At 42.2% G+C, this 27,500-nt stretch overlaps 4 protein-coding genes across 6 annotated transcripts in view; 3 read left to right on the top strand and 1 right to left on the bottom strand.

Annotated features, from left to right (window-relative positions):
• Window positions 1-4,025, top strand: part of LOC138214129 (dickkopf-related protein 2-like) — a 5,436-nt gene extending 1,411 nt beyond the window's left edge. Inside the window, exons 2-5 of the mRNA XM_069175496.1 lie at window positions 2,762-2,918; window positions 3,127-3,252; window positions 3,323-3,614; window positions 3,932-4,025. Coding sequence (XP_069031597.1) covers window positions 2,762-2,918; window positions 3,127-3,252; window positions 3,323-3,614; window positions 3,932-4,025 — 669 coding nt within the window. The remainder of the gene's footprint in view (window positions 1-2,761; window positions 2,919-3,126; window positions 3,253-3,322; window positions 3,615-3,931) is intronic.
• Window positions 4,026-7,747: 3,722 nt separating this feature from the next.
• On the top strand, window positions 7,748-8,984 carry LOC138214128 (GTPase IMAP family member GIMD1-like). Its single transcript, XM_069175495.1, has 3 exons — window positions 7,748-7,895; window positions 8,253-8,515; window positions 8,709-8,984. Exons 1-3 carry the CDS (start codon window positions 7,748-7,750, stop codon window positions 8,982-8,984), a joined length of 687 nt encoding a protein of 228 aa, XP_069031596.1.
• Window positions 8,985-9,202: 218 nt separating this feature from the next.
• On the bottom strand, window positions 9,203-14,112 carry aimp1b (aminoacyl tRNA synthetase complex interacting multifunctional protein 1b). 2 transcript variants are annotated; one of them, XM_069175559.1, is made up of 7 exons: window positions 14,016-14,112; window positions 11,939-12,033; window positions 11,306-11,419; window positions 10,802-10,978; window positions 10,526-10,725; window positions 10,188-10,359; window positions 9,203-9,590 (listed from the first exon to the last, which is right to left on the bottom strand). In XM_069175559.1, the coding sequence occupies exons 1-7, from the start codon at window positions 14,045-14,047 to the stop codon at window positions 9,424-9,426; spliced, it is 957 nt and encodes a 318-aa protein (XP_069031660.1). In that variant the 5' UTR covers window positions 14,048-14,112; the 3' UTR covers window positions 9,203-9,423. The 2 variants fall into 2 exon arrangements, with proteins under 2 accessions (XP_069031660.1, XP_069031661.1); XM_069175560.1 differs by lacking the exon at window positions 14,016-14,112 and adding an exon at window positions 13,352-13,398.
• Window positions 14,113-16,518: 2,406 nt separating this feature from the next.
• LOC138214171 (phosphatidylcholine:ceramide cholinephosphotransferase 2-like) overlaps window positions 16,519-27,500 on the top strand; it is an 11,245-nt gene continuing 263 nt past the window's right edge. The window contains exons 1-7 of one of the 2 annotated variants that reach the window (XM_069175556.1): window positions 16,519-16,621; window positions 20,339-21,133; window positions 21,506-21,623; window positions 21,693-21,750; window positions 25,320-25,415; window positions 26,073-26,239; window positions 26,938-27,500. The exon at window positions 26,938-27,500 is cut by the window's right edge and continues 263 nt beyond it. In XM_069175556.1, the coding sequence (XP_069031657.1) occupies window positions 20,592-21,133; window positions 21,506-21,623; window positions 21,693-21,750; window positions 25,320-25,415; window positions 26,073-26,239; window positions 26,938-27,111 (1,155 nt within the window). In that variant the 5' untranslated portion in view covers window positions 16,519-16,621; window positions 20,339-20,591 and the 3' untranslated portion in view covers window positions 27,112-27,500. Of the gene's footprint in view, window positions 16,622-20,338; window positions 21,134-21,505; window positions 21,751-25,319; window positions 25,416-26,072; window positions 26,240-26,937 lie in introns of both variants that reach the window. The other variant, XM_069175555.1, reaches the window with a different exon arrangement.

Genomic DNA, 27,500 nt, shown 5'->3' with positions numbered 1-27,500 from the left:
ATTATTACGATGTTTTAAAACTTTATCAACAGGATTATTACGATGTTTTAAACTTTATCAACAGGATTATTACGATGTTTTAAAACTTTATCAACAGGATTATTACGATGTTTTAAACTTTATCAACAGGATTATTACGATGTTTTAAAACTTTATCAACAGGATTATTACGATGTTTTAAAACTTTATCAACAGGATTATTACGATGTTTCAAACTTTATCAACAGGATTATTACGATGTTTTAAACTTTATCAACAGGATTATTATGACGTTTTAAAACTTTATCAACAGGATTATTATGACGTTTTAAAACTTTATCAACAGGATTATTATGACGTTTTAAAACTTTATCAACAGGATTATTACGATGTTTTAAACTTTATCAACAGGATTATTACGATGTTTTAAAACTTTATCAACAGGATTATTACGATGTTTTAAACTTTATCAACAGGATTATTATGACGTTTTAAAACTTTATCAACAGGATTATTACGATGTTTTAAACTTTATCAACAGGATTATTACGATGTTTTAAAACTTTATCAACAGGATTATTACGATGTTTTAAAACTTTATCAACAGGATTATTACGATGTTTTAAACTTTATCAACAGGATTATTACGATGTTTTAAAACTTTATCAACAGGATTATTACGATGTTTTAAACTTTATCAACAGGATTATTACGATGTTTTAAAACTTTATCAACAGGATTATTACGATGTTTTAAAACTTTATCAACAGGATTATTACGATGTTTTAAAACTTTATCAACGGGATTATTATGACGTTTTAAAACTTTATCAACAGGATTATTGCGATGTTTCAAACTTTATCAACAGGATTATTACGATGTTTTAAAACTTTATCAACAGGATTATTACGATGTTTTAAACTTTATCAACAGGATTATTACGATGTTTCAAACTTTATCAACAGGATTATTACGATGTTTTAAAACTTTATCAACAGGATTATTACGATGTTTTAAAACTTTATCAACAGGGTTATTACGATGTTTTAAAACTTTATCAACAGGATTATTACGATGTTTTAAACTTTATCAACAGGATTATTACGATGTTTTAAAACTTTATCAACAGGATTATTACGATGTTTTAAACTTTATCAACAGGATTATTACGATGTTTTAAAACTTTATCAACAGGATTATTACGATGTTTTAAAACTTTATCAACGGGATTATTACGATGTTTTAAAACTTTATCAACAGGATTATTACGATGTTTTAAAACTTTATCAACGGGATTATTATGACGTTTTAAAACTTTATCAACAGGATTATTACGATGTTTCAAACTTTATCAACAGGATTATTACGATGTTTCAAACTTTATCAACAGGATTATTACGATGTTTTAAAACTTTATCAACAGGATTATTACGATGTTTTAAACTTTATCAACAGGATTATTACGATGTTTTAAAACTTTATCAACATGATTATTACGATGTTTTAAACTTTATCAACAGGATTATTACGATGTTTTAAAACTTTATCAACAGGATTATTACGATGTTTTAAACTTTATCAACAGGATTATTATGACGTTTTAAAACTTTATCAACAGGATTATTACGATGTTTTAAACTTTATCAACAGGATTATTACGATGTTTTAAAACTTTATCAACAGGATTATTACGATGTTTTAAACTTTATCAACAGGATTATTATGACGTTTTAAAACTTTATCAACAGGATTATTACGATGTTTTAAACTTTATCAACAGGATTATTACGATGTTTTAAAACTTTATCAACAGGATTATTACGATGTTTTAAACTTTATCAACAGGATTATTACGATGTTTTAAAACTTTATCAACAGGATTATTACGATGTTTTAAACTTTATCAACAGGATTATTACGATGTTTTAAAACTTTATCAACAGGATTATTACGATGTTTTAAACTTTATCAACAGGATTATTACGATGTTTTAAAACTTTATCAACGGGATTATTACGATGTTTTAAAACTTTATCAACAGGATTATTACGATGTTTTAAAACTTTATCAACGGGATTATTATGACGTTTTAAAACTTTATCAACAGGATTATTGCGATGTTTCAAACTTTATCAACAGGATTATTACGATGTTTTAAAACTTTATCAACAGGATTATTACGATGTTTTAAACTTTATCAACAGGATTATTACGATGTTTCAAACTTTATCAACAGGATTATTACGATGTTTTAAAACTTTATCAACAGGATTATTACGATGTTTTAAAACTTTATCAACAGGGTTATTACGATGTTTTAAAACTTTATCAACAGGATTATTACGATGTTTTAAACTTTATCAACAGGATTATTACGATGTTTTAAAACTTTATCAACAGGATTATTACGATGTTTTAAAACTTTATCAACAGGATTATTACGATGTTTTAAAACTTTATCAACAGGATTATTACAATGTTTTAAAACTTTATCAACGGGATTATTATGACGTTTTAAAACTTTATCAACAGGATTATTACGACGTTCCAAACTTTATCAACAGGATTATTACGATGTTTTAAACTTTATCAACAGGATTATTACGATGTTTCAAACTTTATCAACAGGATTATTACGATGTTTTAAAACTTTATCAACAGGATTATTACGATGTTTTAAACTTTATCAACAGGATTATTACGATGTTTTAAAACTTTATCAACAGGATTATTACGATGTTTTAAAACATCAACAGTAGCGTGTCTGCGGTTCCCTCTGCAGTTCCACCAGTGCAGGAGCGACCTGCAGTGCGGCGAGGGGAGCTACTGCCACGCCCCCACCAGAGGCCCCGCCTTCACCCGCTGCCAGACCTGCCGTCGGAAGAAGAGGCGTTGCCATAGGGACGGCATGTGCTGCCCTGGCAACCACTGCAGCAGCAGTAAGTTCATCCTTCACGGAAATCTCAATCACTTCCTGTGTGGAAATGATGAGTCAGCAGTTCCTTTAAAGGGAAAACTTTGACTTTGTAGGTTAAAGTTTTTACTGAGTGTCTCACGAGGGACACAAATTAAACCTGTGAGCAAACACTGTAAATTCTAGAGTGAAGATGAGTTCCCGTTTCCAACGTCTCTCCGTTCCTCTTGCAGACACTTGTGTTCCTGATGGTTTTGTGTCTCCGGGGATCCCCGACACCGAGGAAGACACCGGTCCTCGCTCTCTAAAGAAAGGATGGAGGAAGATAGGGGCGACGGACAAAAGGTCCTCCAGTAAAGGTGAGATCTCTTTTCTTTGTAACGCCGAACTACTTCCTGAAGCGTCCTTCACCCTTCTGCTCGTCTGCAGATGAGGTCGGCAAACCGTGCTTGCGCTCGTCGGACTGCTCGGACGGTTTGTGCTGCGCTCGTCACTTCTGGACGCGCATCTGCAAGCCGGTGTTGCGGGAGGGACAGGTTTGCACGCGACACCGCCGCAAGGGGAACCACGGCCTGGAGCTGTTCCAGCGGTGCACCTGTGGGGACGGACTCAGCTGCCGGATGCTGCGACACCCCAGAGCTCTGCCGTCCTCATCTTCCTCATCTTCCTCATCTTCCTCGCCTTCGTCATCTTCTGTGCTGGCCGCGGCGGCAAAATCCAGGTTCACGGCCTCCTCCGCATCGTCCCCCCCTTCCCCCCCCCGACTCCTCGCCCCACTCCTCCTCCAACTCCTCCTCCCGCTCCTCCCCCCACTCCTCGCTGCTGTCCTCCACCTTTTCATCGTCATCTGCGAAGTCGTGGTCGGCAGCGGTGAAGACGAGACTTCACGTGTGCCAGAAGAACTAAGTGAAGGAGGAAGGAGCCCCTCCTCCCCCCTCTCCTCCCTCTCCTCTCTCCCACTGTCTTCATGCTAATTAGCTTCCTGTCGGGCTGCATTGACTCAGAAACTCACGAGGTGTGAAACTCTGTTGTGTTCAGATCTGGTTTCCTCCTCCGAGTCCAGACGAGCCAAAACCACTTTGAAGTCCAGTTTGACTCCACTCACGGCGTTACTATAGAAAACCAGATATGAGCAGCTTTAATCCTGTGCTTTTATTTTGTGGAAAAACAACGCTGTGCAGAAACATGTATTTGTCTTCTGAAAACAAATCAAACACGGCGAAGGCACTAAATATACTTTAAACTTCATAAAATACAGATGAAATCCAGAATTGTAAAAACATTTTATTCCGTTTTTATTGTCCAACTTTCACTTTGATGTGTAGCTGTCACAGATATGTGTAATTTGGTGTTTTATTTTGGCGGAGTCCACAGTGTTTCTTGTAGAGTTGTAACAGATGATGAAGGTTGAAGGTTTCCGGCAAAATACAAAATAACAAAAAGTTGTTTTTTTTTTTAGACTTTTTAAATAATGTTTGTAAAATAACGTGATTTCCAGTAAATATCTTTGTTTTGAGTTCAGATTTGAAGCTTTCAGTGAACATTCAAGAACTCAACTAGAGTTTCTATGTTTACACTTTCTGGCTGGTAATTGGTGTCATTTTGTTGATTACGATGTTTTAAAAGTAGTCTTTTAAACCTGCAGGAATGGTAATGGTTGTAATGTTCACACTTTTGTCCATGTTGTTTTGTCATTGAGATTTCTGTCCGAATGTTTACAGTACTGATCTGTTTGTGTTTGCTAGCAGCTAGTAGCCTAACTGGCTAGCGTCCCGCTAATAAACGTGAGCTTCGACTGTCGTTCCTCTCTCGGCTTTCAGTGTAAACGTGAAGAAGATTTGCATGCTGGTCTTCCAGTCGTGCATCTGTTCGGACCACATGAATGTGAAATGTGTTTCCCAGCAGCAGACGGTCGGCGATGAGATCAACCAACGTTCCTTCGGGCCTGCAGAGGCACGAGGAAACGATTCCTGATCTGCAGATAAACGCCATTCATGACCTTCGAGTTCGAGCTCTGACGGGTGATTCCTCATCATGCTGGACGGAAAAACAGACGACACCTGTGGGTCAGGAAACACGTTCCACTTCAGACACTAACGTTTTATCAGATTTTCTTCTTTTTAGAGTTTTAACAGCCTTTAAACTCGTCCGTCTTACTTTTTATGATCCTTCAAAGGTCATCAGAAGTTTTAAATGTGATTTCCCAAAGTCTTGCGGAACCGACGCTCTCAGAACCAGCAGGTTTTCTTGAAATTGGTTCATATTTTGTGCCATCATCTACAGTAAGAAGGGAATATTCCTGTCATACCAGAGACAGACAGAAGGTGGCAGCAGTTTCTTTGTTTTTGTGAACTAAACCCAGAATTGGGGAAGAAGAAACACGACTACAACAAGCTGTGCGTTACAGTCATAGGCTGTACCACTAGGGGCAGGTTTTTTTTTTTTTTTTTTTTAAAGCCAGCCCCTAGTGGCCCATTGTGGTATTGCACTTTAAGGTACTAAGGTACAAAATCACGACTGTTTGCTGTCCTGACTCCTAAATGGTAGAATGAGCTTCCCACCGACAACAGGAAGCAGAAACTCTGAACATCTTCCACCACAAACTAAAAACACACCTCTTCCTCCTTTACCTTGAACAGCAGAACTTTAGTATCTTAAAATAGAACTTACTGATAGAACTTTGTAGTTTGGCTTTCTGGAAGAAATTGTATTTTCTTGATTCTAGTTGTTCTGGTTTTGTACCCTCATGGTTGAAATGAACTTATTGTAAGTAGCTTTGGATAAAAGAGTCAGATAAATGAAATGTAATGCAATGTAACCCAGAAACTATGCCCATTTTTAAGTAAAAGTTTTCACCCCTTGCATAAAGTCTACAAGTAGAAATGAAGCTATGAAAGTATGCGCTGATGTGTACGACCATATATGGTAATCATTTAATTTCTCAAAAAAAACCTTCAGAGAATCGATTTTGATCTTTTGGATGCTCGCTGACGAAGAGACGGGAGAATGTGATTTATAGCTGTCGGGCAGAACTGTCCTTACTTTGGGTATGGTTGTTATCAAGATAACACACACACACACACACACACATATACACACACACACGTATACACACACACACACACACACACACACACACACACACACACACACACACACACACACACATATATACACACACACACACACACACACACATATACACACACACACACTCTTCCAGCTGTGTTTCCCAGCTTCCCTGTTCATCTGTATCACCGTCACTCCTCCTCCGGTGTTTCCTCGTTTCCTTGATGTCATGGTTTTGCTGCTCTGATAGTTTGATTAAAATGGATGAAGTGCAGCTCGTTCTCTCGTTCGCCCCTGGTTGATGCTCTGATGTTGAATTTTCAGCTGATTGAGGATAAAAATCAGTCGGTGACGACAAGCTAAAAGTTTTTTTCCTGGTTTCTGAAAGTTTGAAAATGTTCAACTTTGGTAAAACGCTGAACATCCATTTGAACTAAAGTCATTTTCCAACATCTATAAATGCCTGTCAAACTGTATAAATTACAAAAACCTCAAAGGAACATCGTAAAGTCGAGATTTCTCGTTATTCTCTCTGTCCTTTTGTTTTTGTATTATGCGTCTTGCTTGAATTAAAATGTTTTCTTCCAGTGTGGATGCCTCTTAGTTGTTGTGACCTGAACAAGCCGGTTACAAGAAATGGGGGCTCGTCTGGGATAACGAACCCATTTGTAAAGATTGAAGCTAGCTGCCACATGGAGTCATTGTTAATGAACAACTAGGTTTGTGGTCAAGTTAAATTGTGTCGGCTCAAATTATTGTTAATAACGCGCTCTGAAACAGACGTAATAAAATGTTCATGTACTGTATATCTCCATCGTCCTCGTGTACGTATGTAGAGATGTTAGAGTTTGAAGTTCAAGCCATCATTCGAGGGTTAAAGGAGTGTTTGAAGCTGATGTGTGCATCATCAATGAGGGTCCTCACAAGAACACAAAGGTAAATATGTGTGTGCAGTCGGTAATAAAAGATCTTATCTGCGAGGTTTCAGAACAAACTGAGAGCAGATGATGATGTTTCTCTCTGCAGCAGCCTGAGGACAGTTTTCACTCAAACTTTATCGACACAGCGAGCCGCTTCTCGTCGACGCTGACAGATGACCAGCTTATGATTATTGTGTTTTATTTGACGAAACATTCAGCGACAGCAGGTGATATCATCGTCTCTGTGAGGGACGTTTATGACCTGATAACCCTGCAGAGTGATGGACAGACGGGCCGGAGTGGTTACAGATTAACTAGAAACACACACACACACACACACACACACACACACACACACACACACACACACACACACACACACACACACACACATCCTCCCACATCCAGGAAATGTGTCTCTGTTCGTCTCACCTGGTTCGCTGAAGCAGGTAAGACTCGCTGGTGCTAAACTTACAGCCTCCATGTCTTAAATAAAACATAATTCTTAAGGTGTTCAGCAGGAAGTTTCTTTTATACTCTTCAGATGCATGCAAAGAAATAAACATAGTATATTTAAATGTCGACTGATGTATTTTATATTTTTCCATTTCTGTTGGATCGATACGAAAATTGAGCACAAATAATTTCACTACATAAAAGATGGTTCTTTTCTTTCTGAGGTTTCTGAGAATCATTTTTGTCATCATTTCCACTGCTTAAAGATCTAGTTGATATGAAACCTCATTTTGTACTTGATGTTTTTCAGGAAAACTTCATAAATAAAACTCATTCGTGTTTAAAAAGTTTCATGTAAAAAATTTGCGCAGCATTAAAACTGTAAAAGTTTGTTTGTTTGTGTCATCAGATGGATCTCAGAACCCAAAACAGCCTCTTTGAAATCCTCGGCCAGGGTCGTCGCCAAGGCGATGACGAGCGGAATGTCCTGGTCTTGAACGTGCTGTTGCTGGGCAACAAGCAGAGTGGGAGGAGCTCTGTGGGGAATGCTCTGATTGGTCAGTCCTGAACATTCTGACAGCTCATTATCCTACTGCGCTCTGATTCGCTGTGTTTGTGTCGCATGAGAAACGTGGTCAAACCAAAAAAAAAAATCGTGATTTGGATAAAAACAAACAATCTTGTGTTACGTGAGGTATGTTACTTAACATGCTTCATGAAAGTTAAACACGTTAAATTATAGACGCTTGTAGCGCCATGCAAAAACAGAATACATTTTCTGATGGTTAAAAATCTTGTTCATCATGCTCAACATTATTTTTGTCTTTTCCTCCTTGTCTTTGAAAACATAAAACATAATCCCACAATAAAATAATCGGTATTTGAATTGTTGAATTGCTGAATTGTTCTTGCAGGTGGAGACGAGTTCCAAACAAACACGAACATTTCTGGTGTTTCCGTGACGACAGAGTGTCGGCTCCTCAGCCGAAATTTCCCGAGGTATTTCAGAAGACAGGGGGCGGAGTCTGACCTCCTGCTGAGCGTGATCGACACGCCCCCTCAGCTGCCCCGCCCACAAAGCCTGCACGAGCTCTGCCCTGAGGGCGTGCACGTGCTCGCCATCGTCGTGAGAGCTGACGTCCCGCATGAGGACGCACTTCTGCAGCGGCATGTGGAGGTAACACACACACACACACACACACACACACACACACACACACACACACACACACACACACACACACACACACACACACATCTGCACATACACACTCATGGACGTGTTGATGTGGCGAACTTTCTGTGTGTGTGTGTGTGTGTGTGTGTGTGTGTGTGTGTGTGTGTGTGTGTGTGTGTGTGTTGACACTCAGAGTCTATTTGGTCCAGGATGGCGTCATCACACCTTACTCGTCCTCACGCACACTGACCACCTGGAGGAGGCGGGGCTTCACCCGTCAGTCTACCTCACCCAGGCCCCTGATTGGCTCAGAACTGTGGCCGAGGAGGCGGGGGGCGGAGTCTGGTTCTTGGACAACAGCTGCGATTGGCCATCAATCAGAGGACGCCCGCTGAGGGACCGACTGCTCCGCCTCTCGGCCAAGAACCATCACAGGGCTCTGACGGTCAGGACAGAGGTGTCACTCTGACTCAGATTCTGGAGATCTTTTCAGACCAGCTTACAAAGAAATCTCAAAACATTGTTAAAACTTGAACAGTAGAAACTTAAATGGTAAAAACAGATGTACTTCTTTTTCTCAGATAACTGATGCTAAATGATTTCCTGTAAGTCACACATTTGTAAAGAGTTTGGAAACCATTCCTCATTAGTGTTGGTTTACGGCATATAATGACTCAATACTTGTAATTCTCAAAAGTGATTTATTTGTTATCGATGCATTGAAGAATCTATTTCAAAGCATTTGACATTTTTTTAATTTGTTTGATTGCTTCATTTCTGAACAGACTTTGGTGGCAGCAGAATCACAGGAGTAACATTTACAGGATGTGGTTGGCTTTTCACAATAAAAGTAGCTGGGTGTACATCTTGACGTCAGTGTGTTGTGTCGGGGGTCCTCCCTGTGGCGTCTATCTGATGGTGCAGTTGGTGAGTGAGGGGGCCCTGCACAGCCCCTTGCCCTTCACCTCGAACCCGCAGCCCTTGTAGTTGGCCACGCCCCTGCAGTCCACCTGCAGGTCGGGCTGCAGCAGCTCCCAGATCCTCTGCTTGGACTGCAGCTCCATGTCCGGGTCACCTGAGCACAGAGACACTTCATGACAGGTGAGATAACGACCCAGTCTCATTTCTCTCGTTTGCCCCGCCCTGATTAGTTTCATCTGTCCCTTGCTGTCCTCCTCTCCCTGGTGTATTTCAGAGTGAGGAAAGTAAAAAGAGGAAATCAAGTTTTTGCAGTTCTCTTGATCCGCCCCTAAAGTTACTGCATTACACTGTTAAAACAAGCTCAACACTTCCTGCATCCATTTCAAATTAAAAGCCCTTCAGCAGACGGAAACCTTTAATTTCTTAACAAGGCTTTTAATGTGAAATCTTTGCAGGAACGTGTTGTGCCTGAAATCGGGCTATTGCTACTAGCTAGACTAAATCACGAGCCTACCTAACGTGCAGCCCAGGGCCCCAAATGGAGGTTTTATTCCATATTATTTGGGACTACAGACTTTGTGTCATCACAAATGTAAGGCTATTAGAAAACAAGGTAATATCCCTTTTGGCAGTTTCACGATAAAAATCGTTTAAATCATATTTATTTACGATACGTTCATTAATCTGAAATTAGCTGTTTGTTTTTGTTGTTTCGCTCTGTCTCACAATTATGTGCTTTAACCATGGTTACCAGGGTAGTTGAGGAAGGTGACTCTGTCTCCAGGGGCGGAGCCTGTGGGTGGGACTAACAGCTCGATGCAGTCATCAGAGGCGGAGCAACAGAGAAGGCGGGCCTTGGAGACCACGCCCCTTTGTTTACAGGCCTTGACGTTGCATAGGAACACGGCCAGCGACCCCGGGAGCTGCAGAGAGGTGATCAGTTATCGTTACAGTGGTTTTAGTAAACGTGACAGGAGGTGTGAAAAAATAGTAAAGTATATAATATACAAGTTATATATTTTAAGACTACAGACAGTTTTTGAGAAGTTTTGTGAGACGTTTGATGATGATGATGATGAAGTTTCTTACCTCCTCCAGCCGTGTTTTGCCTCCCAGTTTGCTGACGACGGTCCGCGGTGCGTTTTCTCCCACCTCCACCTCCTGGACCATCATGCCGTCTGCCAGCGGGTGGCGACGGACGCTGAGGATTCGTCCGACCCGCAGGTCCAGTCGTGACACGTCCATCTGTGACTCCGCCCCCAGAGAGAGAGACTCTGAGGCGGGACGAGCTAAGAGAGACAGGAGGAAGGTGAGCCAGTTCTCTCCTCTCACTGCCATCTTGAACTTTGCAGTCCCTCCTCTCACCTTTCCTCTCTCCTCTCCGCCTCCTGCTCGGCCTCTCCCTCTGATCATGTGAGGAAGAGGAGGGAGTCGCAGGAACAGCGGCTGTTGCTCCAGCGGTGGAGGGAGCTTGATTGACAGGTGTGACTGGGGCGGGGCTAAGAGTCTGAGGAGGCGGAGCCTGGGAGAACAGCGCTTTGGCTGAAAGAGAGTCGACGTTAGCAAATCAAAGAGGTCAGTTTAATGTTTGCGGCTGCTGTTATCTTTTAGGTAAAAGTTTTGACTTAATAACGTTTTTATTAAATTAAAGAAATGATTCCCGTCTGTGGATAATTGACTGTTATTTAAATGTGACCACAGTCAACACTGAAGCAGCTCAGAGGGAAATAAAATGAGCCACAGCTGTCCGTGTGTTTCTGCGTGTCTGTATTTCTGTCTCTGTGAGGACCGCAGGGAGTTTTAGAAGATTGTAAAACATGTAATAATGACCGATTCACCGTCATCAGAGTAAACATAAGTTTAGCGTACCGCTGCGTCTCTTCTGTTTATCCTGCAGCTGATGTTTCAGCTGCTCGATGTCCTTCTTCAGTTTGCCATTTTCAACCAGCAGTTTCTTCTGCTCGCGGACGGACGCCTGCAGGACTGACACACACCCACAAACATAAAGGCTTCAGATTGTCCACAAGGGGGCGCGTTGCATTTTACTATGAAGGGTCCGAGCTGCAGGAACCATATTGTTTTTTGTTCCATGTATTATTATCATTCCTAAAAGTCAGTGTGCAGGAAAAATGATGGCAGGTGTGTTGGAAATCCTCCCAAAATATGGAAACTGCACCCATAGGTGGCGCTGTAATAATTATGTTTGTGTTTTCGCCCATGTTTCCACAATTTTCAAGATGTCAGAATATTGTGAAAATAAAGGGTTAATATTTCAAAAATAAGCTTAATATTAATATTTTAATTTATTTACAATCAGGATGTTTTGAAAGTAAAGTCGGAAAGTTTGACCGGTAAAGTCGGGACATTTGGGTACGACATGACTGATTAAAGTTACAGTTGTAGTCTCTTATTGTGCGTATTTTGTGTTTTTGGGATGAACCAGTTCCTGATTGTTAATTTGATCCTGAAATCTTCCCAGATGCCCCCCACCCCCACTCTTACGAGCTTTCTCTCTGGTCAGCAGGGCGTGGGTTTTAAAGTACTCCATGATCTGCTCTCCGTCATCCGGATCGAGCTTCATCAGCGTTGCTTCCAGGCTGAGAGACAAACGGACAAACAGGTGAGGCGGCAGCGAACAGGTGAGGTTCGAACCCACAACCTTCTCGTCGTGAGGTGAACGACCTCACCACCATGAAAGGAGAAAGAAACAGATGTTTGTCTTTAATTATTTATCATACAATCAAACCAACGAGTAAACTGAGACGGACTGTTAATCTCTCTGCGTGCATGCGGGCTTACGAGCCGACAGGTGAGCGCTCGCTCTGATCCACCTGTCAGTCAGACGTCAAACAGGAAGTGCTTTGAAGTTATGATTTAGAAAAAACAAACAAACGTCTCTTCATCAATTAACTCTGACATTTCACAGTGTGTGTGTGTGTCCAGATATCATCTATATAAACGTTTGATCGGTGACATCGCTGTTCATCTGATTTGCGTGCTGTCAGTCATGTCAGAGCCGGGCGCTTTTTTCAGCCCCGCCCACTGCAGCATCACTCAAAGCAGATCCGATCATGAGGTCATTTTAATGCTTTGATTTACAGTTTTACAACATTTACATTTTCTTGACGTTTCCGGTTAACTTTTCTTGAACTTATTTAACTTAATTTAATTCTCAGTTAACTTGGGATCCGACTCTCAAATTAAACTCTTCTCAATCACGCGTCAACAAACCGTGACGCCGCCCATTTTGAAGCCTCGAGTTCAACATTTCAGCCGTGGCCATCTTGGTTCTTTTGTAAATTTGTTTTGTGTTCAGGAACAAGTTGAAGAAACGCACAGGACCGGAGAGGTAAACCGAAATGACGAACTGGCGAAGATGGAAGGAGAACACGTTAAAATATACCGATGAGAGGGGGACCGCGAGGGACAGGTGAAATGAATCAGGGCGGGGCAAACAATAATACAGGGGATGGTCAGATTTCCGCTATAAGTGGGCGGGACATGGTGTCCTTGGGTGCCCAATCAGATGGAGTCAGATCCACCCGTCACTCCCCTCCAGCCAGACTCAAATATGGTCACTTCCGGCCGCAGAATACCAAGATGGCGATGGTAGAAATACTAAAACTCAAGGGAAACATCACAAGTGGTCGTTCACCACTGCTGACTCGGACGTTTGTCACATGACCTCCGTTTACGTACATGTCCTTATGACAGCAGGACGAAAGATGAGACCTCATGAAGGGAGTCATGAAAGCATCGAAACAGGCGTCACTGAAGTTTAGATAGATGATATCACACACACACACACACACACACACACACACACACACACTGAAACATTTACATAATGAAAAAGTAACTGACGCACCGTCAGCTGTGAACATTTACATACACAAACACTTGACTGCCACTTACGTTATTGAAGGGAAACTCTCCTTTAAGAACAGAATCCACACACACACACACACACACACACTCACACACACACACACACACACACACACACACACACACACACACACACACACACACACACACACACACACACACACAGCAGCTGCTACACAACTGAAATGTACAGCAGCTGCAGTCGGGCTACTGCTATAAATAGCAAGAGCTGGTACAACACACACACACACACACACCCACACACACACACACACACACACACACACACGAAAACATTGACAACTATTTAAATAATAGAGTTGAAAAATGTATAAGAAATGGATTCATTATTTAAAGAGAAAACTTCAACTTCAAAATGTCCCGACTGAACTTCAACCTGCTGCTCAAAAACCTTTAAAAACAGTCAAATAATCACGTCGTCATGCATCAAAACAAAGTCAAACACTCAAATATTCAATTCAGTGTTTTCTTTAAAAAATTTAAATAAAATCAGTGAAATAAGAGAAATAAGTGAAAAAGAAAATCTCCGACAGAGCAATGAAACACAAAGTGTTTGCAGCTGTTGGGGTTTAAAAACCAGGACAGCGGCCGTATTGACCTCTAAACGACCTCCAGGAGGTCCGGATCCGTCCTATCACCTCAAACACATCCAGAATAATGAGATTTGTACCTGGGAGGAAACAGGTTGTCGGCGTTGTCCATGTCGGAGACAGAAAGCTCACAGAGAGAGAGTGTTCGCCTCGCTGTCTGTCAGCTGTCTGCTTCCATCTCTCAGATGGAGGTTAAAGGTCAAACACCGCCCCTTTTTAAACCCCCAGAACAAGAGTGAAGACACGTTGACCAGCGGAAAAACGCTGCCACTTCAAATGGCGATAAAACAAACAGTGCTGCATCGTTTAATAGTTTTAATGACTGTTTCTATTTCATGTCCCTTGATACTCCAGACAGTTACTTCAGATTTAGATCTTACAACCCAGTTTTAATTTTACATGTAAACAAACCATCTGTGTTCACAGACGATGGTTTTCACAAGTGTTCCTGAGCCCATGCAGTGATTTCCACTCCAGAATAGTGTGTTTTTAATGCAGTGCTGCCTGAGGGCCCGAAGATCACCACCATCCAATATTGGTTTCCAGCCTTGTCCCTTGTGTTCAGAGATTTCTCCAGATTCTCTGAATCTTTTAATGATATTATGAACCGTAGACGATGAAATCCACTAATTCTTCGTAGTTTTACGTTGAGGAACATTATTCTTAGATTGTTGAACTATTTTCCAACACTGTCTTTCAGAGTGGTGAACCTCTCCCCATCTTCACTGCTGAGAGACTCTGTCTCTCTGAAATCATCTTTTATACCCAATCATGTTACTGATCTGTTGCCATGGTAACCTCATTAGTTGTCAGATGTTCCACCAGGTGTTTTTTTTTTAGCGCTACACAACTTTTCCAGTCCTTTGTCGACCCTGTAACAACTCTTTTGGAAACGGGGTTGTACCTAAAAAAGTTTATAAAATGTAATTCTTTATAACAGAAGATTACAACGTGCACTTCTTCTCCTGTGAACATAAAATAATATTTTTAAATGTAAGTCCGTCTGCTGCACAACTAAAACTTTTTATATTATCTGGACATTTTACTAAAACAGGCGACACATTGGGGAGAAAACAATAAACTTAAATAAATTTAACCCTGAAAAAAAAATCTAAATCTGTCTGATGTGGTTCCCAGATGTCCCTTCATTTGTCCTTTATTTTGAAAAGACAAAAACTTAACAAATTAAGAGAAGTTTTAAGGGGTTCAGATTTCTGCAGTTTGGTTTATTTGGCTAAATTAATGTATATTCTAATTATTATTTCAATATTTTTGGGCCTGTTGTTTTGTTTTTTGGGAGAATGTGTTTATTTATTTACATTTGGAGGATTTGATTTCTTCCTTTGTGTTTTGGGGTTTTGTTGTAGATGATTTTGTTGTTCCCTCTAGTGGAACAAAGCGGTACTACAACCCCAGTCAGCCACAAAGAGCTCACAAACTCTCCTTTATTTCACTGCTCAAACGTTTCAGTTCATGATTAACAGATCAGTTCGAGGCATTAACACAGTAATCAGATGTGAATCAGCGGCTGGAGAAATTAAAGTCAGACGAACGAGGGACGAACAAAGATTTTAATCCATATTGTACAAATGATACTCATGTAAATATCTAAATGCAATTATTTAAAGCTCTTTCTTTGTTTGTTTGTGTCCCATTCACATCAACAAATAAACAATAAACCTAAAAACATGAAGTCTTTTAAATACAGGTGTTAGTCAGTATTTAACAAACGACCTCAGTCTTTTAAATATTGGCAGGAAATTTTACTAAAAATTAATGTATTTAAATAAGTTAAAGGGTCTCGTAGTTCTCTGTTAACGTTTAAATTCCTCACATGATGCAACAGATAGAAAAATTAAAAAAATTATCAATTAGTGTGAAAGATTTAGGCCGATAAATGTTTGATTGAAATCACATGTAGATCTGAGCCTTATTTTAAAGTTAATTATAAATGAATTTGAGTCATTTTCAGGTCTTTTCTCTGTGATTATAGCGGCTGCTCATTCATGACATGTTTTATTTATGTCAGTCAAAACTGTCCAGATACAAACTCTCGCGGTTAAATTTCAAATTTACAATGTGCGACAATAATTTAATCTGTTCAGTAAATTCAAGGTTTGTACGACTACGCCCGAGGCAGGAAATAACGTTTAATAACGGTATTTTTATTCAGCGCTGAATACATGTATTAAAAAAATTCATCACAAGGTCATAAATAATCTTAATACTTCAGTCATAATTTAAATTTTTTAATGAAACTCAACATTATATGTCAGTATTATGAGCTGTAAAGTTTACATGTATTTATTTAGACTGTAAAATATTTGATTACGAAGGAATATTTTTATCTTAAGTAAACTAAGTAAAATCATTTTTAGCATCGTTCCTGTTTTTTCATCTCTTTTTGTCATGAACGGGCTGCCGTACTTCTGACGTTTCCCGAATCAGATCGATCTCAGGTGAGTCAGCAGGGCGGGGCCCGGATACCGGCGGAAGTTGCCGGTCCATATTTGGAGTGTGGACAGCGCGAGGGGACGGGCGGGGCTTCTCCTCCAGCACACAGGCTCGCGCTCACACCGACAACCCGCGTTCACAGTGAAGAGGAGGAAGAGGAGGAAGAGGAGGATCTGAGGAAGAAAAAGTGAAGATTTCTGAGGATACGAAGTGAAACTCTGCATCCAAACCGGTGAGTTTGTTTTTATTCACCTTCCCGCGCAGTAACGGGCATTTTGTGGCGCTGGTTGTACCTGGTGTCGCACACCATCCGACAGGTGAGTTCCTGTTGACGTCGTCCTCAACAAAATGAAGGACTCGGCAGCTGCACACGTTTACTGAAGCACCGCATTTCATTTACATGTACGTTTAAAGCAGGACTCGATTAATCGATCTGCAGATCGATAGTTTTTAGAAGGTTACGCCCTCTTTTTATTTATTGGTAAAATGACTGATCGGGCCAAGTTGGGATTAATTATTGGCTAAAAATCCCTAAACAATCCTCGCGGAAAACTTCTACTTTTTCGTGACATAATGTTTTAACATAAACGGAGTGTTTGATAGTTTTAACGTGACTTCTCTTTTGTCATATAAAACTTTAAAAAAATAAAAAAAACTCATTTTTTTTAAAATTACTTTTATTTTTTGTTGAAACAATTTATTCATTTTCCTGTAGTTATTTAAGTTAATTGAATCATTATCTGGTTAAGATTCAATTAGATGATTCCAGTGTTACACATGCTTTACTTTTAATGTCATTTTAAGACATAAACACGATTAAATGGAACATTTTTGTTGTTACCATTTATTACTGAAACAAATTGAGGGATTTAATCTATCAGTCAACGACTTTTCCTACAATCTTTTAATTTGAAATTCGACTAGCAGATGTTCTTCACTTACTGTGAGGGGTTATGAACTTTCTGTTGCATTTAATAATGAAATAAATCTAGTTTTTTTTTCTCTTATTGAGTTCAATCAACTATTTGACAGGTGTTTGATCAGGTGAGTGGTTCTCAACATGTTTTATTTCTTTAAAAACTTGATATTTCCTCAGTTTAAAACCTAAAGACGTCAACATTAGCTCCTGAATTAATGACAGACATCTTTCTTTTTTTTTTCTTTTCTTTTTTTTTTTACTGTTTTCTGATTTCCACCAATCAGAAAATGAATCAACAAGTAACTCATCCTGAAGATATTCCCTCTCCTCCTGATGGGTTTGCTGCTCGCAGCCTCAGCTGTTATTGGGGGAAATTGAATTCTCATGCTTGTAACTCGATTAGGTTCATTTCTGTTGCTCCGTAAACAGGATGTGACCTCAGAGCACAAAATTCAGTTTTTATTCTACCGCTGTGGCGTTACGGTGACGTGTTCGTGACGCTCTTTAAACAAAGACATGAACATTTGAAGGCGTCACGGAGGAGTTTGTAGAGTTGAACTTAAACTGAGTCTGAGTGAAAACATTTTGCAGCATTGAGCTTTGAAAAGCGAACATTTGACTGCAGGGCGGATTGTTTTCATAATCATTTCCATGTCTCCTCTTCAGTCCAACAACCGCCAAGTTTCTGGATCCAAGTTTTTATCTTCAGACGCATTTTAAACGACACATGCAGAACAAAGATGTTTTCCATCGGATGTCTCTGGTTTCGATTTGAAGCATCCGGCTGTCGTTAGTCCTTCAAGGACCGTCGGAGAAGCTACCAATAATTTCTGTTTTTACTTTTTCTGGCTGATAAACTGATTAACAAACAGAACATACAATAATGAATTTATATATGACGGCTGCATTCATGTAGGAACAGATTCAGATATAAGTTCTTGTCCGTCTCGTGTGTTTTTGTGTAGGCGGCTTTAACGTCGCACACCTCACATTTGTGTAACATCCCCCCGCACTGATGTGTTAAAGGCATGTGAAACGGCGTGTGAAACGGCGTGTTAACGGCGTGTTTAACAGTTTGTTAATGACATGTTAATAGCGTGTTTAACGGAATGTGAAACGGCGTGTTAAAGGCGTGTTTAATGGTGTGTTAACGGTGTGTTAAAGGCGTGTTAACGGCGTGTGAAACGGCGTGTTAACGGCGTGTGAAACGGCGTGTTAACGGTGTGTTAGAGGCGTGTTAACGGTGTGTTAAAGGCGTGTTAACAGCGTGTTAAAGGCATGTGAAACGGCGTGTGAAACGGCGTGTTTAACAGTTTGTTAACGACATGTTAATAGCGTGTTTAACGGAATGTGAAACGGCGTGTTAACGGTGTGTTAAAGGCGTGTTAACGGTGTGTTAAAGGCGTGTTAACGGTGTGTTAAAGGCGTGTTTAATGGTGTGTTAACGGTGTGTTAAAGGCGTGTTAACGGCGTGTGAAACGGCGTGTTAACGGCGTGTGAAACGGCGTGTTAACGGTGTGTTAAAGGCGTGTTAACGGTGTGTTAAAGGCGTGTTTAATGGCGTGTTAACGGTGTGTTAAAGGCGTGTTAACAGCGTGTTAAAGGCGTGTTAACGGTGTGTTAGAGGCGTGTTAACGGTGTGTTAAAGGCGTGTTAACGGCGTGTGAAACGGCGTGTTAACGGCGTGTTAGAGGCGTGTTAACGGTGTGTTAAAGGCGTGTTAACAGCGTGTTAAAGGCGTGTTAACGGTGTGTTAGAGGCGTGTTAACGGTGTGTTAAAGGCGTGTTAACGGTGTGTTAAAGGCGTGTTAACGGCGTGTTAAAGGCGTGTTAACGGCGTGTGAAACGGCGTGTTAACGGTGTGTTAAAGGCGTGTTTAATGGCGTGTTAACGGTGTGTTAAAGGCGTGTTAACAGCGTGTTAAAGGCGTGTTAACGGTGTGTTAGAGGCGTGTTAACGGTGTGTTAGAGGCGTGTTAACGGTGTGTTAAAGGCGTGTTTAATGGCGTGTTAACGGCGTGTGAAACGGCGTGTTAACGGTGTGTTAAAGGCGTGTTTAATGGCGTGTTAACGGTGTGTTAAAGGCGTGTTAACAGCGTGTTAAAGGCGTGTTAACGGCTGGACAGGTTGTGTTAGGCGAAAATAAAAAACTTCTGGTGGAACATCTCACAACTAATTATGTTCCCATGGCAACTGATCAGTAATGTGATTGGGTGTAATCATGATCTTCGGCCCTCAGGCAGCACTGCATTAAAAACACACTATTCTGGAGTGGAAATCACTGCATGGGCTCAGGAACACTTGTGAAAACCATCGTCTGTGAACACAGTTCATCGCTGCGTCCACAAATGATGTTAAAACTCTCCAAAGAAGAAACCAGATAGAAACAGTCTTCTTGCTGTTTGACGATGACGACGCAGGTCGATGCTGTCGGACTTGTTTGAGTGAGTGTTAACAGGATGTGAGTGTTTGTGTGGGTGTGTCTGTCCCTCAGGTTACTCAAAGTCAAACACGTGTGTGTGTGTGTGTGTGTGTGTGTGTGTGTGTGTGTGTGTGTGTGTGTGTGTGTGTGTGTGTGTGTGTGTGTCTGCCTGAACGCGATTGACTTGCACAGATAAGTGAATTCCTGCCTGAGAGTGCAGCAGAGTTCGGGGCAGGTGTGCAGTTCAGAACTCCATTAAGAATTCCTTTAATTTAGTGATTGAGGTTTACAGGGTTACACAGCTGCTGCTCTCAAACACAGCACATTAAAGAACCGGGTTACAGAGTGAAGGTTTGGAAGTTGAAGAAAATGTGGCCATCTAACAATAATAATGTTGAATATAAACCTCAGGGAATGGAAAGAGAGTTCTTCAGGATGCAGGAAAAAAATGTTGATATGTAAATCAAGTCTGGTTTAGAAGGAGAAAACTTTATCTGGGGAATGTTGATCTTAGTTTATGATCAACTTCAGAAAGATGTGTCATCTCAAACAACCTGAAGATTTCTTCATCGTGTCTCAAAGTAAACAAACATGTTTGTGTTTTTTCAGGTTTGTCCTGAGTCACCTCGACCAATCACGTGCCTCCTCTGTGACCGTTGATGTTGATTGATCTGTCGTCGATGATCTGACCAAACGGCTCCGTCACTGCCACTGAAAGACTGATACGGACCTTTTGATCGCTGGTACCGGATTGAACCGGTGAAACCGTGGAGAGCTGGTTCTGGAACAAAAGCGAAGCTCGTTGTTTTCGACGAACCGATGAAACTTTCCGACTGATCAAAGAATCGATTAGACGGGATCGATGGCGGCGTCCGAACTGATCCAGGACGACGATGATGTCCGGCTCCACGTGGAAGCCAACGTGACCACAACGAGTCCCCCGACGCCTCCTCATCCTCTGAGGGTTGCCAACGGCAACCCGACCCGCCCGGCGTCCACGCCGTCGCCACCCGCCGACGCCGTCGACGGCCAAAGCGAACACCAACGCAGCAAGCTGAGCAACGTGTTGAAGCAGAACCAGCTGATCCGGTCTCTGAGCAGCGGCCTGCGGCGTCACTGCGACTACGTGAAGATCACCGTGCAGGAGGAGCGCGCCAACCGCCTGCCCAAGGAGTGGTGGAAGACCGCCGTGGCCTTCCTCTACGCCCTCTTCAACCTCGTCTTCACCACCGTCGTCATCACCGTCATCCACGAGAGGGTGCCGGACAAGTCGGTGAGCCCGCCGCTGCCCGACAAGTTCTTCGACTACGTGGACCGGGTTCCCTGGGCCTTCACCGTCACCGAGGTCAACGGGCTGATCCTGGTCGGACTCTGGTTCATCCAGTGGATCTTCCTCAAGCACAAGTACGACTCGCAGATGTGACATGTTCTACTGGTTCTAATCCCACGCCGAGTCTTTAGGTTTACAGAGTGTTCCTGAACGCAGCACGGTGATTCGCACGTTTCAGGTTTCCACGGTGATGTCACTAATGTTCAGGTATCAGAGGTCAGAGGTCACGTTAACGTGAGGAACTCGGTGATGATGATGAACTCTGAACACTTCCTGATGGAGGTCGTTGATCCTGCTGCTCCGTGTGCAGCACCGTGCTGCGTTCAGGAACGCTCTTTAAACATATTTGTATATTTACCTGAACTTTAAGAATGAAGGTTCCATCGATCCTCTTGACGGGATGTCCAACACGTGGCTCCGTATGTTCCTGTTCATTGTCTCTGCAGGGCGATCGTGGGTCGCCGGTGTTTCTTCCTCATCGGGACTCTTTACATGTATCGCTGCGTCACCATGTACATCACCACGCTGCCGGTGCCGGGGAAACACATGGTCTGCGCTCCAAAGGTACGTGAACACGCAACCGTTCCCCTCCGTCAGCTCGGCCGTCACTCAACGGTCCGTTTGTCTCTGCAGCTGTACAACGACTCCACGGGGAAAATATGGAGGATTCTCCGGCTGATCTCAGGAGGAGGTAACATCCCAACGTCCAGCTGTTTCTACACGCACATAATTCCCCGTCAGCCCTCCGCTTTAAGTCTTCAAGTTGTCCGTCCGTCCGTCCGTCTCATTGTCGTGGACACAATATCTCAGGAACACTTTTGACACAAATGTTCACTTGGACCCAAGAAACAAGTGATTAGCCTTTGAGGGGTCAAAGGTCGAGGGCCCAGTGACCTCACGTATTCCCATTCTCGGGAACGACGAACTGGTTAAGTCTTCGGGGTCAAAAGGGACTCCGTCCTCACGTCCGTCCCATCCATTTGTCCAGATTTCACATTCGGTCAGATACAGTCGGTGACACTAATTTTGGATGTCCATTTCCATTGAGTACGAACGTTTTACTTGGTCCCAACGATAAACTGACAAGATTTTGGTTGGTTAAAGGTCACGTGACCTGTCAGCATGAGAGAGTTAGAGAGAGTGAGAGAGAGAGTCAGAGAGAGAGTTAGAGAGAGAGAGAGAGAGAGAGAGAGAGAGAGAGAGAGTTAGAGAGAGAGTGAGTGAGAGAGTTAGAGAGTGAGTTAGAGAGAGAGAGAGTTAGAGAGAGAGTGAGTGAGAGAGTTAGAGAGTGAGTTAGAGAGAGAGAGAGTTAGAGAGAGTGAGAGAGAGAGTCAGAGAGAGAGTTAGAGAGAGAGAGAGAGAGAGAGAGAGAGAGAGAGAGAGTTAGAGAGTGAGTTAGAGAGAGAGAGAGAGAGAGAGTTAGAGAGAGAGTGAGTGAGAGAGTTAGAGAGTGAGTTAGAGAGAGAGAGAGAGAGAGAGAGAGAGAGAGAGTTAGAGAGTGAGTTAGAGAGAGAGAGAGAGAGAGAGAGTTAGAGAGAGAGTGAGTGAGAGAGTTAGAGAGTGAGTTAGAGAGAGAGAGAGAGTTAGAGAGAGAGTGAGTGAGAGAGTTAGAGAGTGAGTTAGAGAGAGAGAGAGAGAGAGAGAGTTAGAGAGAGAGTGAGTGAGAGAGTTAGAGAGTGAGTTAGAGAGAGAGAGAGAGAGAGAGAGTTAGAGAGAGAGAGAGTTAGAGAGAGTTAGAGAGAGTGAGTTAGAGAGAGAGAGAGTTAGAGAGAGTTAGAGAGAGAGTTAGAGAGAGTCAGAGAGAGAGAGTGAGTGAGAGAGTTAGAGAGAGAGAGTTAGAGAGAGTCAGAGAGAGAGAGTGAGTGAGAGAGTTAGAGAGAGAGAGAGTGTGAGAGAGTTAGAGAGAGAGTGAGAGAGAGAGTTAGAGAGAGAGAGTGAGTGAGAGAGTTAGAGAGAGTGTGAGAGAGAGAGAGAGAGAGAGAGTGAGAGAGTTAGAGAGAGAGAGAGTGTGAGAGAGTTAGAGAGAGAGTGAGAGAGAGAGTTAGAGAGAGTGAGAGAGAGTCAGAGAGAGAGTGAGAGTTAGAGTGAGAGAGTGAGTTAGAGAGAGAGTGAGAGAGAGAGTTAGAGAGAGTGAGAGAGAGAGAGAGTTAGAGTGAGAGAGTGAGTTAGAGAGAGAGAGTTAGAGAGAGAGAGAGAGAGTGAGAGTTAGAGTGAGTTAGAGAGAGAGTCAGAGAGAGAGTGAGAGTTAGAGAGAGAGTTAGAGTGAGTTAGAGAGAGAGAGAGAGAGTTAGAGAGAGTGAGCGAGAGAGTGAGTGAGAGAGTTAGAGAGAGAGAGAGAGAGAGAGAGAGAGAGTGAGTGAGAGAGAGTGTGAGAGAGTTAGAGAGAGAGTGAGAGTTAGAGTGAGAGAGTGAGTTAGAGAGAGTGAGAGAGAGAGAGAGAGAGTTAGAGTGAGAGAGTGAGTTAGAGAGAGAGAGTTAGAGAGAGTGAGAGAGAGAGTTAGAGAGAGTGAGAGAGAGAGTGAGAGTTAGAGTGAGAGAGTGAGTTAGAGAGAGAGTGAGAGAGAGAGTGAGAGTTAGAGAGAGAGTTAGAGTGAGTTAGAGAGAGAGTGAGAGAGAGAGTGAGAGTTAGAGTGAGAGAGTGAGTGAGAGAGAGTGAGAGTTAGAGAGAGAGTTAGAGTGAGTTAGAGAGAGAGTGAGAGAGAGAGTTAGAGAGAGTGTGAGAGAGTGAGTTAGAGAGAGAGAGAGAGAGAGAGAGTTAGAGAGAGAGTGAGTGAGAGAGTTAGAGAGAGAGTTAGAGAGAGAGAGAGAGAGAGAGAGAGAGAGAGAGTTAGAGAGTGAGTTAGAGAGAGAGAGAGAGAGAGAGAGTTAGAGAGAGAGTGAGTGAGAGAGTTAGAGAGTGAGTTAGAGAGAGAGAGAGAGTTAGAGAGAGAGTGAGTGAGAGAGTTAGAGAGTGAGTTAGAGAGAGAGAGAGAGAGAGAGAGTTAGAGAGAGAGTGAGTGAGAGAGTTAGAGAGTGAGTTAGAGAGAGAGAGAGAGAGAGAGAGTTAGAGAGAGAGAGAGTTAGAGAGAGTGAGTTAGAGAGAGAGAGAGTTAGAGAGAGTTAGAGAGAGAGTTAGAGAGAGTCAGAGAGAGAGAGTGAGTGAGAGAGTTAGAGAGAGAGAGTTAGAGAGAGTCAGAGAGAGAGAGTGAGTGAGAGAGTTAGAGAGAGAGAGAGTTAGAGAGAGAGTGAGAGAGAGAGTTAGAGAGAGAGAGTGAGTGAGAGAGTTAGAGAGAGTGTGAGAGAGAGAGAGAGAGAGAGAGAGAGTGAGAGAGTTAGAGAGAGAGAGAGTGTGAGAGAGTTAGAGAGAGAGTGAGAGAGAGAGTTAGAGAGAGTGAGAGAGAGTCAGAGAGAGAGTGAGAGTTAGAGTGAGAGAGTGAGTTAGAGAGAGAGTGAGAGAGAGAGTTAGAGAGAGTGAGAGAGAGAGAGAGTTAGAGTGAGAGAGTGAGTTAGAGAGAGAGAGTTAGAGAGAGAGAGAGAGTGAGAGTTAGAGTGAGTTAGAGAGAGAGTCAGAGAGAGAGTGAGAGTTAGAGAGAGAGTTAGAGTGAGTTAGAGAGAGAGAGAGAGAGTTAGAGAGAGTGAGCGAGAGAGTGAGTGAGAGAGTTAGAGAGAGAGAGAGAGAGAGAGAGAGTGAGTGAGAGAGAGTGTGAGAGAGTTAGAGAGAGAGTGAGAGTTAGAGTGAGAGAGTGAGTTAGAGAGAGTGAGAGAGAGAGAGAGAGTTAGAGTGAGAGAGTGAGTTAGGGAGAGAGAGTTAGAGAGAGTGAGAGAGAGAGTGAGAGTTAGAGTGAGAGAGTGAGTTAGAGAGAGAGTGAGAGAGAGAGTGAGAGTTAGAGAGAGAGTTAGAGTGAGTTAGAGAGAGAGTGAGAGAGAGAGTGAGAGTTAGAGTGAGAGAGTGAGTGAGAGAGAGTGAGAGTTAGAGAGAGAGTTAGAGTGAGTTAGAGAGAGAGTGAGAGAGAGAGTTAGAGAGAGTGTGAGAGAGTGAGAGAGTTAGCGAGAGTGTGAGAGAGAGAGAGAGAGAGAGAGAGAGTGAGTGAGAGTTAGAGAGAGTGTGAGAGAGTGAGAGAGTTAGAGAGAGTGTGAGAGAGAGAGAGAGAGAGAGAGAGAGAGAGTGAGTGAGAGAGTTAGAGAGAGAGAGTGAGAGAGTTGTCAGCGGAGTGGGGAATGTTTGTTGTGATGGATTAGTGATGTTTGTTTGTTTGTTTGTTTGTTTGTTTGTTTGTTCAGGTTTATCTCTGACAGGCACTCACCTGATGTGTGGAGACTTCCTGTACAGCGGTCACACCGTCATGCTGACGCTGTCCTACCTCTTCATCCAAGAGTGTGAGTTCACCGTTCAGCGCTGCTGCTGCTCAAACTCCCGTTTCATTATCACGTTCAGAGGTTTCTTGGTCTTCAGCTTTTACTTTCTTCTTCAGCGTAGAAGAAAGAATCTTGTTTTCTGTGGATTCCTTGGATCAGTATAAAAGCTTCAGACATTGATCACATTCATTTCTGTTTCACAAGTTGTCTTATTTTGAACTTTAAACGATCCCTGGAGCTACAACTTCATCACTATTTATATGAGCAGGAATTATAGTTATATAAATGAAGAGTTCTGATAAGAATGTGATTAAATTGTCATAAATAATTGTGGGCTGTGTTGTTTGTCTTATAAATGGGGTTTAATAGGTGGCTTTGAAAAGGTCTTATGAAGCATTAAAATGAATTTGGCGAATCTTCAAAGACGCTTTTCTTCCTCCAGAATCACCAGACTGATAAAAAATAACACAAATTGTGAAGAACATAATTGTCAGAAGCAGATTTGATTGTTTGACGCCGTTCACAAGAATCTGAACCTTTTAAAACTGATGTTTGGAGGAAGACTGGTCGCATGAACAGAAACATGAAAACACAACGCCTGAGGAGTGTGTTCATACCGTGTGTGTGTGTGTGTGTGTGTGTGTGTGTGTGTGTGTGTGTGTGTGTGTGTGTGTGTAGACTCCCCGGGCTGGATGTGGTGGTACCGCTGGTTCTGCTGGCTGCTCAGCGCCTCCGGAGTCGTCTGCATCCTCATCGCTCACGACCACTACAGCATCGACGTGGTGATCGGATACTTCGTCACCACCAGGACCTTCTGGTGGTACCACACCATGGCCAACACACACGTGGGTGGACACACACACACACACACACACACACACATATATATATATGTGTATATGTATATATATATATATACATATATATATATATATATGCCCTCATACCGCCCCCTGCTGGCTGTAAGTACACCTGCAGGCCTTTCAGCTGTTTTTTTATACCTTTATTTCCACTAATCAGAGCAGAATTTCACCAAATAAAAACGTCAAACGGCTCCAGAGCAGATGAACAGGAACCTCAAAGAAACAGGAAGTAGCATCTTCAGTGTAACACGTGAAGTCAACGTTTCTCCATCAGTTCTCAAACGGACCAGCGACACGACCGGAGAATCATTTTCTTTTGTTTGCTGTGAGGTCATTTTTGTTTGTTTAGGACTCGTTCTCGTTTGTTTTAAGGTCATTTTGTGTGTTATTAGGTTGTTGTTTGTTTTCTTAAGTTGTTTTTGTTTGTTTTGTGAGTTTCTTTCATTTTGAGTCTATTTCTTGTGTTTTTTTTAGTTTTTAGTTTTTAATGGGCTCTTAGACTTTCCAACTAAATATTACGTCACTTCACAGAAACACTTCGATCCTTCTGTTTAATCTCACGATAGAAAATCATCCAAACATCGTGACGTTTCACTGGAACATTGAATGAAACCATTAAATCCAATAAGTTTGGGTCTCAGTTTAAACTGTACCTTCATGTGGAGTTTCTTTGTGTTCAGGCGCTTCGTCGGGCTCCCAACAACTTCCTGTCCAGGACGTGGTGGAACCCGATCTTCAACTTCCTGGAGAGGAACGTCCAGACGACGGTTCCCATCGTGTTCTCGTGGCCGGTGGCGCTGCCCTCGTCCTGCAGACAGACGTACAGGATGGTGGAGGGGGGGAGGGACGAGTGACGGGGCTGATGGGGACGGCGTCCATCCACCCCGACTGACGGGACGAAGAGCCGGAGGCCAAAAGGTGTCAAAGCGTTTCCATCGTCAGCAGGAACGCAACGATGGAGTTCGTCTTCCTGAAGAACGTCCGTTTCCTCAACAGCTAGCTACGACACGTTGACTATGGAGCAGGTAGCCACATGCTAGCTCTCCATGCTAAACAACTGTTGTCACAAATTATGTCAAATAACGATTAAAACGTATTTAGTGTCACTTTAAGACGAAGAACACCGGGCGGTAAGTTTACCACAGACTCTGAACCGAAGCAGAACTATCCATGCTAGCATTGGTGAAAGGTAAACGAAGAAAATCTCAACTCAACGTTAAATATTCAGAAGATCCGTTCTGAT

This window comes from Embiotoca jacksoni, unplaced genomic scaffold (genome assembly GCF_022577435.1).
Source record: "Embiotoca jacksoni isolate LCO1_2020_lvr unplaced genomic scaffold, fEmbJac1.0.p SCAF_68, whole genome shotgun sequence".
NCBI lineage: Eukaryota > Metazoa > Chordata > Actinopteri > Embiotocidae > Embiotoca > Embiotoca jacksoni.
The sequence above is the reverse complement of the archived record's forward strand: the minus strand, read 5'-3'. Positions and strand labels throughout refer to the sequence as shown.

Coding starts and splice junctions, on each gene's coding strand:
- LOC138214128 (XM_069175495.1), top strand. CDS start 7,748: ATGGATCTCAGAACCCAAAACAGCCTCTTTGAAATCCTCGGCCAGGGT. Junction 7,896..8,252: donor TGTGGGGAATGCTCTGATTG/GTCAGTCCTGAA, acceptor TTGTTCTTGCAG/GTGGAGACGAGTTCCAAACA. Junction 8,516..8,708: donor TTCTGCAGCGGCATGTGGAG/GTAACACACACA, acceptor GTTGACACTCAG/AGTCTATTTGGTCCAGGATG.
- aimp1b (XM_069175559.1), bottom strand. CDS start 14,047: ATGGACAACGCCGACAACCTGTTTCCTCCCAG. Junction 11,420..11,938: donor GCTGACCAGAGAGAAAGCTC/GTAAGAGTGGGG, acceptor GGTGTGTGTCAG/TCCTGCAGGCGTCCGTCCGC. Junction 9,591..10,187: donor CACCTTCCTCAACTACCCTG/GTAACCATGGTT, acceptor CTCTGTGCTCAG/GTGACCCGGACATGGAGCTG.